General features: G+C 28.1%; 1 protein-coding gene across 1 annotated transcript in view; it reads left to right on the plus strand.

Annotated features, from left to right (window-relative positions):
- LOC149059397 (uncharacterized) overlaps positions 1 to 21,844 on the plus strand; it is a 27,367-nt gene continuing 5,523 nt past the window's right edge. The window contains exon 1 of the mRNA XM_089224007.1: positions 1 to 240. Within this exon, the coding sequence (XP_089080133.1) occupies positions 1 to 240 (240 nt within the window). The remainder of the gene's footprint in view (positions 241 to 21,844) is intronic.

A 21,844-nucleotide genomic window follows, 5' to 3' on the forward strand; every position in this document is an offset into this window, starting at 1 on the left:
ATGACGCAGTTCCTGTCCAACCACGGATGCTTTGGAGAATACTTGCACAGGATCGGAAAATTGGAGATCACGACTTGTGCAGACTGCCAGAAGGTGATCAACGACGCGGAGCACATGTTTTTCAATTGTGACAGATGGTGGAGGGAAAGAAGACCACTAGAGGTAGATCTGGAAGAGGAATTGAATCCGGATAATACAGTGAAACCTCGGTATCTCAAACTCCGGTATCTCGAAGTTTCTGTATGTCGAATTTTTTTTTTCAGTCTCGATCATTCAGTATTGGACTTACGTATTAAGTTATTTCGATATATCGAATTTCCATAAGTCGAATATTTCTATAAGTCGAAGTCATTATCTGGTACTCAGCGCCTATTATGATTCACTAACTTCTGTGTCTGTTGGAACTTCGTCAATTTGTAGTAGCTTTTTCTGACATACTGTATACTAACTTCTGGCGTATATTTGCTTCAGAACTCTATCTCGAGTTGTTAGTCGATAAAAACCATCACTTGTCACGTAATTTATGTATCAATAGTATACAGAGACTGATATCTCATACTAACCGTTCATTTTAAACCAGGTTTCTGTTAAACAAATAGTTATAGTTCATCTTCATTAAGTTTTTTATTATCTATTTAGATTGTTTCCAACATTCACATTTCTTCAATTCTTCTAAAAATTAAAAATGAGAATTCGTAAAAATGCCGTACAAAGTCCCCACAACACCGTACAAATTCTAAACTTAAATATCCACACAAGAAATTATTTGTAATTTTTTTTTTTAATTAATTAATTATTTTTTTTTTTTTGGAAAGCTTAGAGAAACGTCTGACAGACCCCAAACTTGTTTGGTTATTCCTTTGAAAATAAACCTATATGAATTCTATATTCTCTAACAGGTAAAATAATAAAATACAAGGAATTATTAAATAAATATTTGGTTATAACGAGCCGGTCATTATGTTTTTCCTAATATGTACCTACTTATCCCATTATTTAGGTCCGTCCACGTACGAGATGTTTGTTATACCTACTGAATTCCTATAATAAGAGTATTTAATTATCTAATAATTAATTCAAATACATATGTACACTATTAGTAAGCTTCAATACACAATAATAAATAGTAATAAAAAGTAGTATTTCTATAAAATTTTCTGGTTTTTTGTTGTAGGTACATTGATATTATTAGAAAAGCATAATATTAGAGAATGCTCAATTCAACAAAGCACATCCTAATAGGTATATTATTTTTAAAAAAATATAGTAAACTAAGTGATCTTATACCTACACTATTGGTTAAAAAAAATACAATCAGTGGAATCAACATAAACAAATATCCACCAAAATTAATAGCCGGCGGAATCAATAAATAAAAAAGCTCTCTGGAATCGATAGCCGGCGGAATTGATATTAAAACGGCGGAATCGATAAAACCCCAAACTATTGATATGACCGATTTCAAGTGTATTAATTTAAAATTATGATAGTATTTATTATACCATAAAAATTGGTTTTGATAATTTACTTCTGATTCAAATCCGACATATCGCAGAATGATATAGGTAAATAGTTTTGTGGAATAATTATAAAATTACCTGAAATTATTCTATATAATATATTGATTATTATATTTCGTATGACATTATATCATAGTTTATATGTGTCAACATTTTAAGTTCATTTGATTTTTTTTTTTTTTTTTAATAAATTCAAACTAACTAAAATTATTATTAATTGCTTAAACATTCAGATGCTTGAATCTTACATAAGTACATAGAAAGGTATTATATCCCAGAGATCATGAAAAAAAAAATTTTAAAACTTGATAGCTCTTAGTTGGCACGTGAATAATTAAAAAAATTATTAGATTATATTTTAATTTTAATAATAAAAAATGTCAAAATGAGAGCACAGTTTTTTCTAATTTATATATTACATAATTTGCTGTTTTCCGATCCATTGACTTTCATATCATTATCCAAAAATATGAAATATTTCGAGATCCCTTTCTCTTTATTTTTTTCCTAACGATGAATTTTCAACTCTGCAAAAGTACACTGGACTGATTACGTTTCGGCTGGCACGCCCAACAAATAACTTATCAGGAGATTGCCAACAGCAGGAATTAAAATATGGATAGTAAACAAGCGAATACCAATATGACAAATAATTGAATAATATTTGAAATACAGATAATAATACAAATGAGGTCTTAACCTATGTTAGTAATAATATGGTCACAAACGACCACCGTAAGTACAAAATACTATACTAATAATGTAATAGTATAATAATAATATAATAAATTTCGGATCACATGCGATCGTTATAATAATAATTTAAATAATAATATAATTCAACAATAATACGAATACAGAACGATAACAATTAATATTATATAAACATCCCGAAGTGATAATAAATATACACAATGATAGTACGACCTGATACCGTGGATTGCAGTGTGTGAGTCGTGGTGGAACCGCTGGACCAGTTGCGTAATAACTTGTCGACGTAGCAATAATGACGGGCAGCCGGTAATAATACTAATGGCCAACACTCACGTACTATAATAGTATTTTCGAATATGTCGAGTCGCGTTGCGCACTTTGCGGACGAGCGATGATCATCGACTTAATACATAATAATAATGTAAACGTTCGCACTGCGACGAGGGACGGGCGAATAAGTACGTTTACATACGGCGATATATTTGCACGGCAATAATAGCTTTTCTGCCAAAAACAAAGCGGCAACGGACGACACGCACACGTCGTCGCGGCTACGTCACCTGTACTGGTCGAGTCGAGAGAATACGCGGAGTCGCCGCCGCCGTGACCAGTCGGTCGACAGATAAGCTTATCGGGCTTTTAGTGGTGGACATGGTGTGCAGGTGCATGCATTGATTGTGGCGTCAACAGATTATGTTCCCTGTTTTTTAATGTGAATTCCCGTGTTATTATTTTTTTTCATCATATGGACACAATAATACTATCGGATGTTCCCAACTGAATTAAATATTTTATTTTCAGAAAAACAGCAGTTATGTACGAAGTTGTATGACCGTTTCGCGTAACGATAGTTTCATCAGCAGCTGTTCATTTTTATTATCATTCAAAAGTAAGTACATAAATAAATTTTCGAAAATATGAACATAACTCATTAAATTTTGGGATACAATGTTAAGTGTATATTATGTCCCAGTCCTAGTTATTGACTTATAATAGATTATACGAAACCACGCTGTCGTGGTATATCGCACGAAAAGCAATATTGATTTTTGTCTCATAATTAAGTCTATTATCGTAATATTATTATGATGCCAATTATCACTTAATGCGTGGCATGTGAGACGGTAATGATTACAAAACGGTAAGACTACTCACAATATTAACATTGTCAGTCTTGTAAAAGATACTTTTAAAAAGTATTCAAGTACAGATACTGATACTTTTTTTCAAAAGTATTTAAAATACGTATTTCAATACTTGAAAAAAAAGTATTTAAGTACAAATACAAATACTATTAAAAAGTATTTACAGATACTTTCAAATACTTTTTTTTTTTAAATATGTTTTATCTTTTTTCCTTGGCCTAATGTCCTTATAGATAAATTGAATTATTATTTATTAATCAACTAAATTATTATTTCTATTTTAAAACTCTAATTTTACTTAAATTAATTAGAATAAGAATAATTAAGTTAGAATAATTAAAAAGTAAGACGAAAAAAGTATTCAAATACCCAAGTACTTTTTTCAAATGTATTTAGAATACGTATTTGAGTACTTAAAAAGTATTTGAATACTTTTACTCAAGTAGGTACTTTACAAGTCTGAACATTGTTATGACTACGACGTGTGCTCGTGATCAACGCAGCAATATATATTGTGCATTCCGGGGCTTAAAAAAAATTGTAAAATATAATGTTTTTCTTGGTATTCTTGGAAATATATACATTAAATATTTCGTGAACAACGCATTTAAATCTGGGATACTTTTGGGCTTATAATTAATTCAACATTTACGAGATTAAATTCTCGGTGGATTTTCACCACCGCAGCAATAGAATAATCCTAGGGTATTGTTCCTATCACTATCATCATCAAAATTATTTACATGCACACAATATGATATATTACGCCGACGCTGTTTCCTCTCAAGTGACAATAATATGATCGTTATCATTATGTACGATGGCTTTCGTGACAATAGTTAAATTCTGTCAATGTGTTTTAAAAAGCCATCACAATAGTAGGTTTCACGTGTTTCGTCGACACTCAAATATTATATGATATACGGCAGTATAACACGTCAGACCAACAAATACTTAGAGAGCAAATCTCGGTATTTGATAATGACTATTGTTATCAGCGGTCACCGACCTTTCGGATCTCAAAGACAATCAAACTCAGCCCGGACATGACCGCTGGGTCGATCCGTTATATACTTTTGTTTTAAACAATTTATTTTCATGACATGTTTTTGGTCTACATAGGGAGAAGGGAGTAGGAAACGTAAAACATTCATGGAAGTAACAGTAATTTCTGGGCGCAATTTTTCATTACAGTGCCCAGAGCCATTTTGAGAATTTGTTGATCCTTTATATTTCATTATATACCAACTCATAATTCAACTGGCAGTCACTACTTAATTAAGCCACGTGCTGGCAGTGGTCTAATTCACCACGTTAAAGTATTATACAACGAGTGTAAAATATATTCCACTCGCTGTATATTGATAGGTCACGCAACTGCCTAACAATCCACAAGCACAAGTGCACAACCGTCTGTACTGGCTAACCTACTTAGGACTGGCTGGCAGGGACGGTGCGAGGCGGGGGGGGGGATCGGGGCAGTTGCCCCGGGCCCCGTGATTTTAAAATTATAATCAAGGTCCCGCAGTTCTTAAATGATATTTTATACTGTTCAGAAATTAGTTAGTTTGGATAATATGTAATGTGACTGTTATTAATTTTGCCCGGAGCCCCGCAAATCCTAGCGCCGTTTCTTCTGGCTGGTAAGGATCCAACGTATTACTTCTCTTCATAATTATATAAAATTAATATTATATACATCATAAACAATATAGAAATAACAGTGATATCATGAAACAGTTAGTATTATTATTTCGTTAAATGAACAGCTGTCCATAGCAGATATGTACTGTTTTCATACTGTTTATTATATCACATAAATAAATTCATACATTTTATTTTATTACCAGCTGTTAAAGGTCCTCACTGGTTATGGTTTTCATAAAATATGGTAACTTGTATTAATTGACCATCGGTACGCCTGAAATTTGTATGGCAAGCAAGAAACATTGAAAAAATAAGAGTGCCAATGTACATCTTGGCAAACCTAATCCTCAAATGGTACAATGTATGTATTTACTTTAAAAAAATATCATAGTATCATTATAGTTTATCTTTATTGTGTCGTATTAAAATATGTTTAGAAAAAGGAAATTCTGCATGTTCGTATCATAGCTTACTTAACTTGTAAAAATAATAAAATTGTTACTTAACATAAGTATTACAGCATGGTAATTACAAGAAGACGACCAGAATAACCATACAATTATGTTCTTGTACCTGCTCATAAGTTGCCGTTTCACTAAATCATAACTTACCATCAGCAATCATTAATGTAAAGCACGATTGAGCTCATTCTCAATTTGTATTTATTGTGAAAACCCAATTTTTATATTTAGGGTAGAGGAGGGAAGGATACGAAAAATGTTCAATATGCATAGAGGAGCTATGAATAGTATGAATCAACGTACGCTGGCCACTCAATTTCTACTGAAATTCTATACGTTTTGAAACGCCACTGACCTAACAAACGACCCAATCTACCATAATATCACACAACGTTCTCAAAAATGTTTGAAAGTGTGGTTTGAGTGAGTATCACACGTGACTTACGCTGTGCAGTGTCTGATGTTCAATCAACTAGGGAATATCGCCTCCTTGTTTACGGAAATTGTGTGTCAGACCTCAGACGTGGCGCCTTATCTCAGACCCGTGTAACTGCAGTATATATATATATATATATATATATATATAATATATATTATATATATATGAATATATTACACGTGTCCATATCATATTATTTTCCCATACTAAAATACTCGATATCATTATGATACCTAACCCATAATGAGTTATGATGAAAAAAACTCGAAGGGTGCGATAGCAACAACAACAACAATAATAATAATCATGATATGATCCACCAATCAATATGCTTACCTTCATTATGCGTCTTTATTCACTATTTAAAATATAAAAAACCTTATTTCGATCAGCCGTGACTTATAGAATTATTTTCATCTGATGGCGAATTAGACTTAAATTGACGAGAAATTTCCAGAAATTACTTTTTGAAATAATCTGGAGAAACCAAAAAAATTAAAAATCGGAAATCGTAATCAACTACACTAGCTTTTAACGATTTTTTTATATGGTTGTAACTCAAAAACTAAACACTTGAAATTTTCACCAAATTTTTATGTTAGTGATATCTATATACAGTTACATTTTCAAAAAAATTTGACTTTTTTGAATTATTTATAGACCACTGAAATTTTCGATTTTTTTGAGAATTTTCTTTTGAAGTGTTGATAAAATTTTTTTGGCCCTATCAAAATACATGAAAATTTAATCAAAGGTTCCTTATGAGTTGTTCTTATTGTAGCTAAAAAAATTAAAAATCATTAGTCACAATTTTTTTTTAATAAGCGTTTATAATTCAAATTTTTACGAAATCTGTCGAAAACGCAAAAATTTGCAAGTAATTTTGTAGTTGAAAAATCATAAATTTTTTGTGTTTATAACTATAAGGATTAAAAATACAACACTAAGTTTTCCGTAAATTTTCCTTCAAGCAGCTATAGAAAAAACTCGAATCATCGTTATAGTAAAAATTTTAAGTGCGTTTGAATTTTAAATTTTTACGAAATAGCGCAACGATAACGATTTATCCTCTTGTTATTTTTCAAAAAGTATAAATCTTATATACTTGAAAATTTTACTAGTTATTTAGATTGGCATTTACTTTACATGATTTAATTTTCAAAATATTTTGACTTTTTTTGAGAAATGTATAGACAACTGAATTTTTCAATTTTTCTGAAAATGTTTTTTTGAAGTGTCGATAAAATTGATTTGGCCCTATAAAAATAATTGAAAATTTAATACAAAGTTCCTCATAAGTTATTCTTATAGTGATTAAAAAATTATAAGAATACATATGCATAATTTTTTTTTATTAGGATTTGAAGTTCAAATATTGACGTAAAAATTACGGCAATTCTCAAATTATCTTAGATCGAAATTCATAAAAGTTTTTCTTTTTAATTCTAAGATTTGAGAATTTAATACAAGGTTACTATCATATTTTTACAATAGCATTTGAAAAATAAGAGAAATATATATGCATATTTTTTTTTTTAAAGCATTCAAAGTTTTAATTTTGATAATTATAACATTATATTTTAAACTAGAAATTCATAAAGTATTTTCCTTTTATATCTAAGATTTGAAAATTTAATACAAGGTTCCTAAGATATTTATACAATAGCAGTTGAAAAATAAAAGAAATACCTAGCCGCAATTTTTTTTTACATGCATTCAAATTTTAATTTTGACAACATACGTAAAAATCACGAAAATTAGCAAATTATTTTATGTTAGATATTCATATAAGTTTTTCTTTTTAAATCTAAGATTTGAAATTTAAATACGAGGCATCAACATATTTTTACAATAGAAGTTTAAAAATAAAAGAAATCCAGTCACATTTTTTTTTTTACAAGCATTTAAATTTTAATTTTGACAACATATGTAAAAATCACGAAAATTCGCAAATTATTTTAAGCTAGAAATTCATAAAAAATTATCTTTTTAAATCTAAGATTTGAAAATTTTTAATAATCTATAATATATCCTAGACAGATAAACCGTCTCCGTTCAGAATCGTTTTTCGTATACAATGATACCTATCATTGCATTCAAATTTAACCTACCCTAGTCAGAGGTCCACCCCACCCCCAATGTACAGCAGAGCGATACCAACTTACCCGCTTTTTTTACAAATAAATTTATATAAAAAAAACTAATTTTTGTCATGGGTGACGCTGGTTGGCTACCATTATTATTTATAATTTAATTAATTAATCAATTATATTGATTTATATTTTATATACTGTATTATCTCGATCAATTATCAAACGTACGATCTCAATAATTTTTCAACAAATTCAAGAATGATATTGATACCAATCCGCAGTGTTAATCCCATTCACATCAACCAACCAACTTCAACTTTATATTCTCCATCAACTTCAGCTATTATTCAATTCACCATGATCATTCTTCTTCTTCTTCTTTATGATAATATGTTTATTACCATAATATAACAATAACAATAGATGTCAAAACCTAGAATTTGATAAGCCAAATTAAACAAAGAACAAATGGGGGATGATTGCACTTTCGATTAGTCTGCTAATATATAGTAGGTATATACCGCGAAGTTGTATATATGTTACATACAATGTCTGGAATTGTACATTTCACAATTTGTACAGTGATTTTTGTACACATCGCGAATTGTACAATGTTGATGTACAAAGCAACTAGATTGTACAAGTTTCATTATACAATTCGCGATATGTACAATAATCAATGTGCAAATTACGATATGTACCTTCATTGTACAAATCACAAAATTTAAAAACATAAATTACAATATAATAATTAATAACTGGTATGTTTTAAAAGTATTTTCTTAACAAATATTACATATTAGTATATCATATATAATTAGATGCACCTGGTCTTTACGTATTAGTAAACTATAATCATAGAACAAATCACAGCATTTAAAAACATATTATAAAAATTACAAATCGTATAAAACTACATATTACTGTACAGTGTACACAGTAAACATTGTGATATGAAATAAAATACGTGAATCTATAATAAGATGTATAATTTCATCTCTTATAGTCATATGAGTTGTTTTTCCCACATTATGTGGAATCTAACATATTGGGCATGTACCGTTTCCGCCAAAATTTGAAGTGACCGATTCCGCCATCGCCCGTTTCCGCCAATTTAAAAGAGGTTCGATTCCCGTTTCCACCAATCTACCTGCTATGGTAAAATTATTATAATTATTTATATTATAATAATATAATGTATTATATTTTAATATTCTGAATTAATTGCAGTATTATTCGTATTATTTTCAACTTGAAGTAATTGTACGTCGTATATAATATGATAATATTAAATATTGGAAAATATATTTACAAATAATAAAGCAAATAATAATTACATAATATTTTGTTATATAGTTTTAATAAGTACAATAATAAAGTAAAGGTCACTTATTCATAAATAGATATAGTAGTTTTATGGAGTAAAAAATGTTCTTATCGGTAGTTTCAATCTTATCGATTAATATACAATGATTCCATATTTAAGTAATAAATATATATTTTATAGAGTATGTATGGATAGGTGCCTAATATATATTGTATGTATGTGTGTATTTAAAGTCGCCACTATCATAGATTAATGTGTACAACTATGACTATCGCTTATTGCTCATTTGTATCTAACATCTTCTTATGTACCTATTAACGCATCATGTGTACGTAGTTTTAGTGAATTGAAATTAATTAAAACATTTTTACGATCGACGATGAACCAAAACACTTAAAATTTATGAACTATGAATAATAATAATTATTATTCCATAGCAGGTAGATTGGTGGAAACGGGAATCGAACCTTTTTTAAATTGGCGGAAACGGGCGATGGCGGAATCGGTCATTTCAAATTTTGGCGAAAACGGGTAATTCCCAACATATTAGTAAAGGTATAATGCAATAAAAATTATAAAGTTTATCTAAACGACTTTACGATAAGTACTGTCGTTGAGTCGTTCAGAAATATAATTTAAACAGATTTTAATACGGACTAGTGCATTGTAATCGGAACTGCTGCAATATTTCAACTTATATTATTGTGATTATAGTATTATACAATCGGGCAATATGAGTAAAGTTGAAAATAATATTAGATACTTAAAAAAAAAAATTTATATGATATACCTACTAATATGTAATACATATTTGTTAAGAAAATACTTTTAAAACATACCACTTATTATATTGTAATTTATATAACTTTATATTAAAATATCCAGTATTTCTATTTATTTGTTAATAATAATTAAGACTTTAAAACTAGCAGTAATCTTGTGATTTGAACAATGAAGGTACATTTCGCAATTTGTACAGTGATTATTGTACACATCGCGAATTGTATAATGAAACTTGTACAATCTAGGTAGTTACTTTGTACAGCAACATTGTACAATTCGCGATGTGTACAAAATTCACTGTACAAATTGCGAAATGTACAATTCCGGACATTGTATGTAACATATAGGTATATATTGTTACAATACGCACTTACCTAATGACGGAGAGACATTTTTATATATTATGGCCAATGTCGTATCATTTAAATTTCATTCGGTCAATTGTTTATGTTACAACAGATATAATGAAATGCAGATGTTTCGAATATTTATATAATATTACACATTAATACCATGTTTTAAAATGCTTGAGACTCTTTTTACTCTAGAGGTCTCCAATGTCCATGTCATGTGGCATACAAACATTTATTCTACCTACTTATGTTATGTGTATCCTATTTTACGGATAAAAGTAGGTACATTTACGTAAAATGTAGGTACTGAGGTTTTTTAGCTGGTTAAAATTGTGTTAAATGTTTTTAAAATCGTTGATACAAACTTTTTGTGTGGGTACCTGGTATCTAACAAACTACTAACTACTATTGTATTATTTTAGCAGTCATTATAACTATAAATACAGACAATAGACATAATTTTATTAGTATTTTTACATATTTTTAAAAGGTAATTATAGTGGAGCCCGGATTTATATGCACTTGCATGTTCGTACTAAGTGTATGCACGTCTATGGGGGTTTAAAATGTGCACGGTTCATATCACACCGAATATAAATACCAAATTTTATATTGCATATTTTGCATATTTCGAGGGTTTTTGCATATTTGTTCATAATTAATATTTAACGTTTAAATTCTTAGTAACAGTACCGATAACTCTTTACAAATACATAACCTGTGTAACGAGTTATTTGTTTTAATTCCCAGGCGGTCAGACATAATTATCGTCGGTAACCTATCAGTAGATTAGACTGAGTTTATAATATTTACCACATAATTTATTATATTTAAGAAGTATATTAAGTAAAACTACATTATTACAATTTAAACTGACCCCATCAATGTTCAAAAAACATCGTGTAAGTAAATATGTAGGTAACAACATTATTATATAATTTTTGTATTTGTATTCATAATTTTAATCTCGAGATTAAACAATTGAAAATTGGACTATTTTTAATATCTCAAATCTTATTGATAGATAAAATAAAATTGCATACATATCATTAAAAACCCAATACATCCATACGTTCAGAACCTAATATAATATTAAAAATCCATTAAAAATCAAAAAAAAATTAAAATATACTTAGTTAAATTTAAATTTAAATCAATAATTTTAATTATTTTGATTTCAGGGATCTGATATTATATTCTTGTGTCTACATAATCACATTACTTGAAGTAATGAACTTCTAATATGTACCTATGTAAAAAAATCTAACTTTGGTATTATTATTGAATTTTTATTAATTCTTGGTGTAAAATTTGATAATATTTAACAACTACACATTTACATTAGATATATTTTATTGGTATTAATAAATACTTCTAATTATTACGGGTATTAAATCTTTATAGTTTATTTTAAATATAATATGTATATATAATACATGTTTTAGTTTACGTTCGGTACAAGTTATGGTTATGATAGTACACTACATAATAATTCTATTTACTTTGAAAATTATTTATTAGTATCTAATACAATAAATAAACTCTTAAAAATTTTGCTTTCCGTAACTTCGAAATATGATAAACATTTTTATTTCATTTTTAGTTATTTATTTATTTATTTTTTTTTTTTTGAACAAAAATACATCGTAAACTAGGTCATTAGAAGGTTTTTTGATTCGTTGTTATTTAAATTTTTTTAAATTAAATTAAATTATAAAATTCTTTTTTTTTACCACGATCGTAACCAATTCCACATCTGAACAAATCTGCCAAGCGCTAGGACCAAATCCACAAGAGTCCTGTGACAGGACACAAGAAACTGTATTTTATTGTTATTTCCCACATACCTAAATGAAATATTCCAATAGCATATTTTTCATAACACTTTAAGACTCTTGCCATAATTTGATAACTTAAATCTCCATAACCGTGGTCGATAAATATTTCAATCACTCGATAACCTTACGTAACTGTTTTCATAAAATATACCGAACATCAAAAACGATAAACCTTGCATAATAATAAATTGCTATCCACCTATGATAGTCGTTCTACGCAAATTATTATTATTATTATCATTGTGTAGGTTTTTTGTAATACGCATGGTAGTAGTGTAATAATGTATTATACTACAGTCTACGTATATTTTTTTTATAATTTCCGCCCTCATGATTTACATTGTTTTAGATTAGTTTTGGTGTCTGCAAGTGATTATAATAATGTTGTGTATTTATAGTAGGTCCATACTATAGTTGCTGATAACGTTTTAAACTCTATGAACAATGTTATGCTAACGCAATCGCATGTTCGGTACAATAATATCAGCTATATTATGGCAGAGTCATAATATGTACAAGGTACAACGGCTAAAAACAAGTTACAATAATAATATTTTGACTCCTCAAAAGGCGAATATTGTATTGGAAATTTGTAATAGAAGAAATCTGGAAATATAAATATTTATCTTATAGACTTAAAAATTAAAATTCCATTTATTACATAGACAAATATAACTTTCATTGTTAACTCAAAACAATTTTGCAATAAAATAACGTTTGTATCGCCAAGTTCAAAGCCCAAATAACACTATTAAAATGCCATAAATAATTGAAGTACAATCATATATATTAGGACAATATGGTCTTAAGTAAACTTAAACATTTAAAAATATAGAAGAAAAACTAGAGGAAAAAAGTTTGAGGTGAACATGTTTGATTAATAATTTTATTTTACAAAGATATAATGAGATGATATTATTACGATATATCGGTACCTAGGCGTGGTTATTGATTTTATTCTAATAATACAATGTATAGTTTTCATCAATTATAGATATCAAAAAAATGATCGATTTTACAGTTTACCGTAAACAAGTTTTACCCATTTGGAAAAAAGTGTAATTAGAATTTACAAAATCCAAATGTAATTTTAGATTCTGAGCGGAGCGGAATGTATTGAATATTGATTTTACAATGATATGTGTGTGTTTTTTTAGATTCTGAACGAAGTGATGAATGTATTGACTTTAAAATGATCTGTGTTTTTTTTTTTTTGTATGTCTGTGTACAACATAACTAGTCGAAATAATGCTTCCATTTCAAACTTTGGGGGTGGTTTTCGATGTAAAAGTGTATATCCTTGGTGCATTATACAGGTCAAAAGTTAACATTTTCCAACAGTTTTCAAAAAAATCGAGAAAAAAAATGACAGAAAAACGGGAATTTTTACGCAAAACCAGTTTTCGACCTAATCGATTTTTTTATATGGTTGTAATTCAAAAACTAATCACTGTAAATACTTTAAATTTTCACCAAATGTTTATGTTAGTGTTATCTATATACAGTTTAACTTTCAAAAATTTTCGAATTATATATTTTTTTGAGAATTTTCTTTTGAAGTATCGGTAAAAAAAATTTGGGTCACCAAAAAAACTTGAAAATTTAATACAAGGTTCTTTATGATTTGTTCTTTTTGTAGCGGAAAAAAATTAAAAATTGTTAGTAACAATTTTTTTTATAAGCGTTTATGGTTCAAATTTTTACGAAATCTGTAAAAAACGGGAAAATTTGCAAATAATTTTGGAGTTGAAAAATCATAAAAATGTTTGTGTTTATAACTAAGGATTAAAAATACATCACTAAGGGCCAGTTGTACCGTCTACGGTTAAACTTCGACTACGCTTAATCAGCTGATAACAGATATTTAACCGTGCAAATTCGGCCGATTAAACTCCGGTTAACTTTAATCAGAGACGGTACAACTGGCCCTAAGTTTTCTGTAAGTTCTCCTTCGAGTATCCATAGAGAAAACTCGAAGCATCATTATAGGAAAAATTTTAAGTGGGTTTGAATTTTAAATTTTTACGAAATAGCATAACGATAACAATTTATCCTCAAACGATTTTAAATATTTGTTATTTTTCAAAAAGTATAAGTCGTAGATACTTGAAAATTACCAGTTATTTAGATATGCATTTTCTTTGCATGATTACATTTTCAAAATATTTTGACTTTTTTTGAGGTATTTATTTTATAGACAACTGAAATTTTCAATTTTTCTGAAAATTTTTTTTTGAAGTGTCGATAAAATTGTTTTGGCCTTATAAAAATACTTGAAAATTTATTACAAAGTTCCTCATAAGTTATTCCTATAGTGATTAAAAAATTATAAGAATACATTGGCATGACTTTTTTTTTATTAGCATTTAAAGTTCAAATATTGACTTAAGACGTAAAAATTACGGCAATGTTCAAATCATCTTAGATAGAAATTTATAAAAGTTTTTCTTTTTAAATCTAAGATTTGAAAATTTAATACAAGGCTCCTATCATATTTTAACAATAGCAGTTGAAAAATAAAAGAAATATATATGCACAATTTTTTTTTTTAAGCATTCGAGATTTGAATTTTGACAAAATACGTAAAAATCACGAAAATTCACAAATTATTTTAAGATAGAAATTCATAAAAAAATGTCCTTTTATATCTAAAATTTGAAAATTTAATCGAGGTTCCTAAAATATTTTTACAATAGCAGTTGAAAAATAAAAAAAATACCTATATAGCCACAATTTTTTTTTACATGCATTCAAATTTTAATTTTGACAACATACGTAAAAATCACGAAAATTCGCAAATTATTTTAAGATAGAAATTCATAAAAAAATGTCCTTTTATATCTAAAATTTGAAAATTTAATCGAGGTTCCTAAAATATTTTTACAATAGCAGTTGAAAAATAAAAAAAATACCTATATAGCCACAATTTTTTTTTACATGCATTCAAATTTTAATTTTGACAACATACGTAAAAATCACGAAAATTCGCAAATTATTTTATGTTAGATATTCATATAAGTTTTTCTTTTTAAATCTAAGATTTGAAATTTAAATACGAGGCACCTAACATATTTTTACAATAGCAGTTTAAAAATTAATGAAATATATAGTCACAATTTTTTTTATAAACATTCAAAGTTTGAATTTTGACGACATAAAAATTTTTCTTTTTAAATTTAAGAGTTGAAAATTTTTAATAATCTATGATATATCCTAGACAGATAGACCGTCTCCACTCATAATTCTTTCTTGTATGCAAAGATATAATATCATTGGATGCCAATTTAATTTCATTCATTACAGTAACCCACTTGTAACCTACTGTACAGCAGAGCAACATCCACTTTTCCACTTTTTTTTCATATTTACATCATATAAAAAGATTAAGAAAATGTAAAAGAATAATCATAACAAAAAATACTTTTGGATCGTTGTACATTTTTAAATTCCCAAAAATAGGGCTTATACTTAAAAATAAGTTTCAGTGAACTAAATTTTTTTGAAGAAAAGGAGAAAAGAAAATCGATTCTTCAGAAAAAAAATCAGTATTATTGATAATAGTAGATACGTTTTAGATTTCAATCTCTCAATGGTCCAATTTTTCTTCACACTCTCTACTCTCATCTTACTTATAAACACTAATACACACCATCGTATTTTAATATTGAATCATGGGTTTTTCTTTATTAATATTCTTCTTATTATTTGTTTTCTCTTGCATCAAAAATATACACACAAAAATCCACAACGCTCTGGCCCTTTCAGGTCTCGGATTGTGATTAGCGAAAGTGACAGACGATCACGCACGGATCACCATTAGGTTGACATACGAATTACTCGGTTGGTAAATTTTCGAACGTCAAGATACGTTTTTGTGTGATAGATACCTGTAGAGTAATAAAATTATTAAAAGTTATCAGTGAATAATTTAATAACGAGTATTGTCAACTAAACATTATCAGAAAATCGTTATTAAGTAGTTCGAGATTTCATTCAGAAATTAATCTTCTTTGAACATTATCTAATATTACGAACAACGAAATATAATGTAATATTAGATTCGCTTTTGTGTCGAGATAATTTCTCTGTGATCACAGTAAACTATCAACCTCCTTACGCCTGAAGTGCGTGGAAAATAATACCAATATCGTTATTTTAACGAATTGAATTTACGTGGTGTAAACGAAACGGAAATTTTTGGTCTCCGATTACTTTCATCCATTATAATATTGTAGTAAATACATCGGATTATCTATTACAAATCATTAGCTAATTACGGGAACTCGATGAATTCGATCATCTATAATAATAAGCGTGCTCTAAAATTCTATCTTATGCACCGGCATTATAATGGTATATTACTACTATCATTGTTATACTGTATTTGTTGAGACTCAAACAGAATCCCAAAGTCAATATGATATCTATATTAATTTTTTCAGTACATCTAATTGTGAAGAAATAATTAAATATATAAAAATGATTAAAAATCGTGCTACATTCGTTGAATATAGAATTACTAACTTTATACTTAAAAATACTGCTAATAGTTTATCCTTTCTACTAATGATATTATTTAATTTATCTGTCTTCTGGTGTATATCCAACTTATTTAAAAAATGTATGGTTACTTCTCTTTATACATAAACGATTTATGATAATGATAAACCATAAACAAGGAGATAAACTATTGTGTAGTATGGTTATCTACACAGGTTGGCGTACGACGATAATGTATTCCATGCGTTGGATTGTCGGTGGCGTTTATAGAGAACAATTCGCGCTAGTTGTCATTTACCCGACTTTAACATATAATTAATACAGAATATTATAGTTTTTATTTTTTTGCGTGAAATCCATTACAATAACATAAAAATTGTTAAGTACCTAAATAATAGATTGAACATTTTTACATCAGATAGAATTTTTTTGGTATTTCCATCTTTAAAATTACGTTTTATTTTCAATGACAATAATATATTATTTCATATTTGGCACCAAAAATCAAAATAATATGTTTGCAGATAGGTGATAACCACTTTTTGTTAATTTTTATATTGTATCTTTATTCATTATGTCGCTATCGCAGTCGTAGTGTCCGAGTCTCCGAGTGTCGTCAATTTTCGTATATCGTAAATTTTAAAATGGCTAAGTGTTGTGTTGTGGGATGCACATCTGATTATAAAACTATTTTAAAGAAATTTTATCCCAATTTTGTGTACCAAAAGATCTTATTTTGAGAAATAAATGGACTAAAGCTATTTCTCGAAAAGATTTTTAAATTTCAAATAATACATATGTCTGTGAAAAACATTTCAATGAACATGAAATTGTTAGGTATTGGATATCTGGATCAGTATTTAAAGTGAGTATCTATTATATATTTATATAAGTTTGTGTTATACTAAAATTAAAAAGTTAACTATCGATAATTAAGTAATATTTACAATTTTTATTTATTTTTTTTAAATACCATGGGGCTTTATTATTTAAACGACCTAAAGTTCTTTATAATTATGTTTGACAATTATACATATTTTACATACTAGATATAAATTACAAGTCATATACCTACAGTATGTCCCATAAGTCCCGTATCACCCTTAATATCTCCATGGGAAATCAATATATTTAAAAGCGGGTTTTTTTACAATACTAAGTATGGAAATTGTGATTGGATGGCATAAAATTCATTTTTTTATTTAAATTCAAAATTCAAAAAAAAATTTTGGGCATTTAAGAATTTAAAATTTGTAAGATAACCATCTTGTTAAACATATTTTTTTTAAACGGCTCAAAAAAAAAAAAAAAGCGGGTAAGTCGTGTATGTCGCTCTGCTGTACCGTAGGTTACTTTAATGGATGGGATTAAATTTGAATGCAATGATAGGTATAATTGTATACGGAAAACGATTCTGAACGGAGATGATTTGTCAGTCTAGGATATATTATATTTAAATATTGTCATATATTCTATTTTGAAACAAATAAATTAGTTTTCAATTAGGACGCATTTTGAATAAGGCATGGTTAATCAATTTTTCCAAAAACATTGCATGTAGTTATCATAATTCATAATACTTTATATTATCATAGATATACATATACCTGGTTTTAGGATAAATCGTTATCATTACGCGATTTCATAAAAATTTAAAACTCAAACGCTCAAAACATTTTTCCTATATGACGCTTCAAATTTTCTCTATAGCTATTTGAAGCAAAACTTATGGAAAACATGGTGTTAAATTGTATAACCTTAGATATAAATACAAACAATATTATGAATTTTGAACTACAAAATAATTTGCAAATATTCATGGTTTTGACGAATTTTTGTCAATATTTGAAATTCAAATGCTAATAAAAATTTAATTTGAATATCCGGTGGACATTTTTTTTGTAATAAAGATTGACACATTTTCAAGGAATCTTGTATTAAATTTTAAAATCTTAGATTTATAAAGAAAATGTTTTATGAATTTCTATCTTAAATCAATTTGCGAATTTTTGTGATTATTGCGTATTATGTCAAAATTCAAAATTTGAATGCTTATAAAAAAAATTGTGACTTACGATTTTTAATGTTCTTTAGCTACAATAAGAACAACTCATAAGGAATCTTGTATTTAATTTTCAAGTTTTTTTGGTGATCCAAAAATTTTTTACCGATACTTACAAAAAAATTCTCAAAAAAATCGAAAATTTCAGTGGTCTATAAAGAACTCAAAAAAGTCAAATTTTTTTGAAAATTAAACTGTATATAGATAGCACTAACATAAACATTTGGTGAAAATTTCAAGTATTTACAAGGAGTATTTTTTGAATTACAACCATATAAAAAAATCGATTTCGTCGAAAACTGGTTTTGCGTAAAAATTTCCCGTTTTTCTGTCATTTTTTTTTTGTTTTTCTCGAATTTTTGAAAACTGTTGGAAAATGTTTACTCTTGACCTCTATAATGCACCAAGGATATTCACTTTTACATCGGAAACCACCCCCAAAGTTTGAAATTGAAGCATTATTTCGACTAGTTATGCTGTACACAGACACAAGAACAAACATAAAAAAAAACACATCATTGTACAATCAATACATTCAGCACTTCGTTCAGAATCTAAAATATAAAAATTGAATAAAAATTGACAAAGTTAAAGCAAGTTATGTTTTTGAATAGTTATATCAAAAATATTAATTGTTCCACATTTAAATAATAAAATATCTGTTTATCAAGTTCATAATGTTAAATTGTTTTTTTTATTATTACTGCAGTTCCTCCATGAGCGCGATTGCTCAGATGTTCTGTCGAATATAGCCACGTAATTTTAGAGTGGTCCACATTGTGAAGTGGGTTTCTGAAATTAAAACTATGTCAATTTTTTCGTCATTCATAAGATCTTCAAGTTCTTGTTTTTGTTGTACAAGCCCGTTAGCGTTCCATTTTATAATTCGTAGTGTTATACTCATTCCCTTTTCTTTTGCGCTTTGGTTTTCGGCTAGCTATTTTCAAGCCTGCCTAATCCATTTAATTTTGTTAATGCTGCAATAACGTCAGATAGCGATGGTACATTTTTTTTTTTTTTTTTTTTGTATGGGTTAGAGCCAGTGAACCCTTTTGATTTTCATTTGAAGAACTAGCCATCTGTGCAAAAGAAACTTTTTGAGTGACTGGTTTCGCAGTCTTTTGTTGTATTCTTTGTACTGCTGTAGTTTTTTTTTAGAGTGAGATTTTTCTATTGCATTTTTATAAGTAATGCATCCTTTCCAATTTGCAGTATGTCCTTCACCATAGTTTGCGCATTTCGCTTTTGATTTCTTAGACTTAGGACAATTTAGTGAAAATTGTCCTTCACTACATTTTACACACTTTGGTGTTTTGAAACAGTAGTTTTGAGTGTGACCAAATATTCGGAAATTTTTGCATTGTAAAACTTCTTTATTTTTCCTCTGAGGTCCTACTTTTATTATATGATACCTAGAACAAGTTTTTAATATCATAAATGTCTTTGTTGTTTACTTGTGGCTTCAAATCCACGAAGAATAATAGAAGCCTTACTAAATCGATCACTAAACTTGTTGTTAAGTTCGATTTTTTTTAATTTGAATGTTCGTAACATTATGAACAAAATGTCCTAGGTTGGATAATTTACTTTCTATGTCATAGGGGTCAGTTTTAAGGTGTAATACACGAATTACCACCCGAAACTTTTTTTCTGTTTTAAGTTGGATCTATGATACTCAACTTTTTCCTCTTTAATACTTTTATAGTTTGTCGAAACTGGTGTTCGTCACCTGTTAGTATCTTAATTTCACCATTACCTAAAGTTTTCATTTGTTTCTAGTATCCTTCAGCTTCTTCGAGTTTTAAATTAATCATGAATTTTTTTAAATAATTTACACCACATACTATGTTATTGGAGGTAGTTTATGGTTTTTTACAGAAGTTTTCGCTACTTCTTTCATCACTTTGATTGTTTTTTTTGGCGAGCTCAAAATTGCTTTGGAGCTCCCAACGTTCATTTCAGAAATCTGAAGTTGTAATTAATCATTGTTTAATCGCAATTCCGTTACCATATGTTTCAAGGTCACGTTGTCGTTTTGTATTTGTGTCCAGCATCAACTGTTATGTTATGCGGTGGATTTTAACCGACGTCCATATTTACATGCATTGTGTAATTCGGTCGATTTGAGTGTGACCCACTTAAAAGATGTAGCATACATGAAGCTGTATTATTTCCAAAACATACTCAAAGTTTATATACAATTACCTTTACTGATGCAAAATATTATCATTGAATGCTCGAAATAAAAGAAAGATTCATGGCTGTGAAGAAAAACTGGATTTATCACCCAAATTTAAAAACTTAATGAAATTAGAAAAAAAATCATATGCCCTTCGACAAATTGTGGTTAAAAGAACACAACAAATAACTAAATTAAAAAGAGAGCTGAATAAAATCCAAATAGCTATGTCTGAATATTCAGAACAATTGGTTCAAGATAAATTATCAAATATGAATGAATCTTAAAAACCCTAGTAATAGAATGCTTTTCTGCATCAAAATATAAAACCCAAAAAGTCACAAGTACACTAAAAATTGGCTTATGCTGTGTTTACTATTAAATATCAGATCATCATCTGCATTACGAGCAAGTGCTCTTTTACCATTACCACACCCAAAAACAGTAAGATGCTATTTGGCATCTGTCGCGTTCAGCTCTTAACAAAAATATATAATAATATGTCAAGTTAAGATTGCCTTCACGACTGGCCGTTATGAGAAAATGCTTACAGAGCTAACGGCCTGAATGATAAAAGAAATATAGATCACCAGAATATAATACATGGGATTTGAAGCAATAAAAAACCAAATTTTTAAAAGGGGTATTTGATAATAATAAAAACAAATAATAATATATAAAATACAAGCTATGCTATATTGTGACAACATGAATAATAAAAATGTTTGGTAAAAATTACAAAGAAATAATAATAATTCATGCTTGATTAGCAAGTGAATATAA

This window comes from Diuraphis noxia, unplaced genomic scaffold, assembly GCF_037042655.1.
Source record: "Diuraphis noxia isolate RWA-SAM2 unplaced genomic scaffold, SU_Dnox_SAM2 contig0001, whole genome shotgun sequence".
NCBI classification, from domain to species: domain Eukaryota; kingdom Metazoa; phylum Arthropoda; class Insecta; order Hemiptera; family Aphididae; genus Diuraphis; species Diuraphis noxia.